At 51.9% G+C, this 3,559-nt stretch overlaps 1 protein-coding gene across 1 annotated transcript; it reads left to right on the top strand.

Moving 5' to 3' along the window:
• The first annotated feature begins 932 nt into the window (after window positions 1–932).
• On the top strand, window positions 933–2,907 carry LOC116964421 (ubiquitin carboxyl-terminal hydrolase 42-like). Its single transcript, XM_042807559.1, has 6 exons — window positions 933–1,119; window positions 1,569–1,679; window positions 1,763–1,865; window positions 2,013–2,080; window positions 2,252–2,322; window positions 2,821–2,907. Exons 1-6 carry the CDS (start codon window positions 933–935, stop codon window positions 2,905–2,907), a joined length of 627 nt encoding a protein of 208 aa, XP_042663493.1.
• Window positions 2,908–3,559: the final 652 nt, after the last annotated feature.

Below are 3,559 nucleotides of genomic sequence, written 5' to 3'. Positions count from 1 at the left end.
TAGAGACGGGATAAAAGTACCCAAGCGGCCTTTGGAATTGCCGGCAGTTGGAGTCCTGTGACAGGGACAGTAGGGCCAGCAGCCTGCAGCTCTGCAGCAGCTGCAAGTACCCCTGACACGCTTCTGATGGCGGAGGCTGTTCTGTGGGTTTCCTTTGGGGTTTTCGAAATTCATTCTGTTGAGCTACAATTATGTCTTTGCAATCAGGGACGGGCGCTGCTCTTCTCTGTCTGGAGAGCAGCCTGACGTCCTTTGTCACCCCAAGCTCTCCCCTGTGTTGCTGAGAGGAGCGATGGCCGCAATGGGGAACGACTCCTGTCAGTAGCGGCTTCACCAGCCCGTTTGGATTTTGGGAATGCCCAAAGGCAACGGACGTGGCCGGTGCTCCAGCCCTGGGTGTTGCTGTGCTGACAGCCTAGAGTGAATTTTGGGGCCTTGCCTGGTAGCAGCCAGACTTACCCCAGTGGTCTGGATTACACACAGTAAAACACATTTTATCACCGCCCCCGCCCCTAGTACAAGGCTTCGAAAGCTGTCGTTGCTCGTAGAGAGAGCTGACATCTGCCGGGTTGCCTCCTGGGCTGAATACTTGCTTGTTTTCACCGAGTCACCATCAGGAAAAGGGAAAACTTGAGCTGTTCAAGACCCGAGAGGGAAAGCAAGTTAGCCCGAGGCACAGAAGATTCAGAGTGTGGGTTTGTTTGCTGGACTTTCGGCAAAGTCAGCAGTGGAACGGATTATTTTCCACAACTGCTCCTTGACCAGTAAATTTCACAGGCAGCATTAGGCTTCCCCCAGTGTTTCTGGGTTGGATGGAGATCTGGTCGTACTGGGTGCCCCTGCAAAGAACTCGACTTCTGGACCTGCTTTCGTGCAACAATACCGTCTCCTCTCTTTTCAAATGTCATTTCCCTGCAGTCACTGTCGAGGGAATGGAGCCGTCACAGAGGATCCACTTTCCCCGGGACGAGATTTGCATGGACTGGAAGCAACAACAGGAAGCTGGAGGAGGGCTCTACAACCTGGGGAACATGTGCTACCTAAACTCTGTCCTGCAGTGCCTGGCATACACGCCCCCTCTGGCCAACTACCTGCTCTCTCGGAAGCACGGCCAGTCGTGTGAGTGCTTTTACGAAATATCTCCTTGGAACTTGGTCGGGCGCTTCCCAGGGATTCCCAGAATCTGGGAGCTGGTTTAGGTGAAAAGCAGCCCTTCTTTGTCAGTCCTCAAGTGGGTGTTCTTGGAACACTCATGCTGAGAAGACACGTGTCCTACCTAGGTGTGATCATCTTCAGAAAGGCACCTCTTCCTAGCCCCGGGTCTTGGTCCCTATTCCTGCAGCTCAAACCCTCTTTCCTTACTGCACAGGAAACTTATGTCAGTTTAGTGTCCCCCTGAAGAATGTTTTCTGCGCGCTAAAATGTCCTGAGCTTGCTGGGACATTGGCACCTTGGGAGGAGTGGAGACTGTTCTTATAACTGCAAGATCTCCATCAGGTTTCCTGTGGCTATGGGTATTTTGCTAACCCGAGTATCTTCCTTCCCTCCCTCCCTCCCTCCCTCTGCAGGTCACCAGAAAGGCTTCTGCATGATGTGCAGAATGGAAGCGCACGTTAACAAGGTCATGCATTCCTCAGGCAGCGCCATCGAGCCTTGGTCTGTCGTCCGTGTTCTCACACGTAAGTCCTTTCAGGTGCTTTTACAGGTTTTTTTTTTTTTTTCCATTCTTGTAGGAGAGAACTACTAACTTCCTCTTTCTTAGGAATAGGAGAACATTTCGAGCTCGGCAGGCAGGAAGACGCCCATGACTTCTTACGCTGTATTGTCGATGCCATGCAGAGAGATTGTTTGAGCTGGAGCAGCGAGTAAGCGCAAACAAATTACCTTTTCAATGTTCCCGAGCCCTTTGGACACCTTGATGTACTGCCATCAAGGAAACCCTATGCCCAGGGCTCTTAGAGAAAGCAAACCACTTGGAGGAGATAACTCTCTGCCTTACCATTTATTTCCAGCTTGGACTTCGCTTCTCAATCAACTACCATTGTCCGTCAAATATTTGCGGGCTTTCTGAGATCCAGAGGTACTTTTCCACAACTATTGCTCTCCGCAGAATTGTCTGTGTCCCTCTGCCTGCCTGTGATAACAGCTGATCGTGAGGCTGGTACAATTCCTAACCGGTAGTTAGGAAGGATGTAAACCGGCAGAGTCAGTTGACTTCCCCTACCACTGACCATTTTGATTTGCCTTCCAGTCACGTGCTTGAGCTGCAGCGCGGTCTCCGATTCCTACGAGCTCTTCCTGGATATTTCACTGGATATAAAAGTAAGAGGCTTGGCAACTGTGCTTCAAGACGTCCCAAGGCCCCTGTAGCTTTCCGGAGTCAACAGGGATGACTGAAAAGTGCAAACTGCAAACAGAAGAGAGCTGGGTGGTGGGTGGGGTGTGGAATGGACGAGCACGCATTATCCTCTCTGCACCCTCGATAGACTCTCATCCCTCTTCCTTTTGCCCTCCCTCAACACCCATCTGGCTCCAAGGCTGATGGGTTGTGTTGTTTTCATTACCGATGACCCTCCACACCATCGGGAGCTGAACTGAGCGGCGGCGCAGGCACGTAGCTCTTGACAGCCCCAGGAATCCCGGGGAAATGAGGGCAATGTCGACCATAATACCCTCTTTCTGCCCCATCCTGGACACTGCCTGGGGGTTCGCAGTGGCTCTCCTCAGCGTCATCTAGTTGGGTTTTTGTGTAAACTCCTAGTGAGTGCTTGGGCGAGGGTATTTCCCGCAGCTCAGCGCTCTCCTTTCTCACTCCTCCAGGCAGCCTCATCTGTCACCGCAGCTCTGGAGGAATTTGTGAGACCTGAGCAGCTGGATGGCGAAAACTCCTTTAAATGTAGCCAGTAAGATGATTACTAACAACATCTTAGTACTAGATCCTGTGTGAAGCTGCTGCGTGTCGTCCATCATAAGTCACCTTGTCTCATAGGCTTAATGGACGATAATGAGACACAGCACTTTTTCGTATGGCCTTATGGTACTGAATAGCCTTAAAATAGCGTAAGGCTGTGTGAGACAGGAGAGCTTGCCTGGCCTTCTGGGGCAAGGCAGGGTGCCTTTCAGCACTGGGCTCTGGGCTTGGTTTCAAGGTGCGACAGGATGGTTGCCGCCTCCAAGAGATTCACCGTCCATCAAGCACCCAGGGTTCTCACTGTTTGTTTGAAAAGGTTTGACGATTACACCGACAGGAAGATCAGCAAGGTGCGTACGCAACTGGAGTGCAAGTTTCCCTTCCTGGAGCAGGAGATGGCCCAAAGCAGTGCTCTCATGTTGCCTTTTTCATGTTTCCTTCTGGGGAGAGGAGGGCTCCCGCGGGAGACAAGCGTGTACTCTGCTCCGACAGAGCTGCTTTGGCTGACAACAGTTTCCTGCCACCCAAAGGCATTGCTTTAGGGAAAACCGAGTGTTCATGAGCCCCAGAGATGTTTTTAGACACCTCCGGCCCCTGCTCTTTGAGGGCTGTTCGGTGTAGCATTTCAGGATCGTTTCGGAGCCCTCT

This window comes from Tyto alba, unplaced genomic scaffold (assembly GCF_018691265.1).
Source record: "Tyto alba isolate M040663 unplaced genomic scaffold, T.alba_DEE_v4.0 Super-Scaffold_5, whole genome shotgun sequence".
NCBI lineage: Eukaryota > Metazoa > Chordata > Aves > Strigiformes > Tytonidae > Tyto > Tyto alba.
The sequence above is the reverse complement of the archived record's forward strand: the minus strand, read 5'-3'. Positions and strand labels throughout refer to the sequence as shown.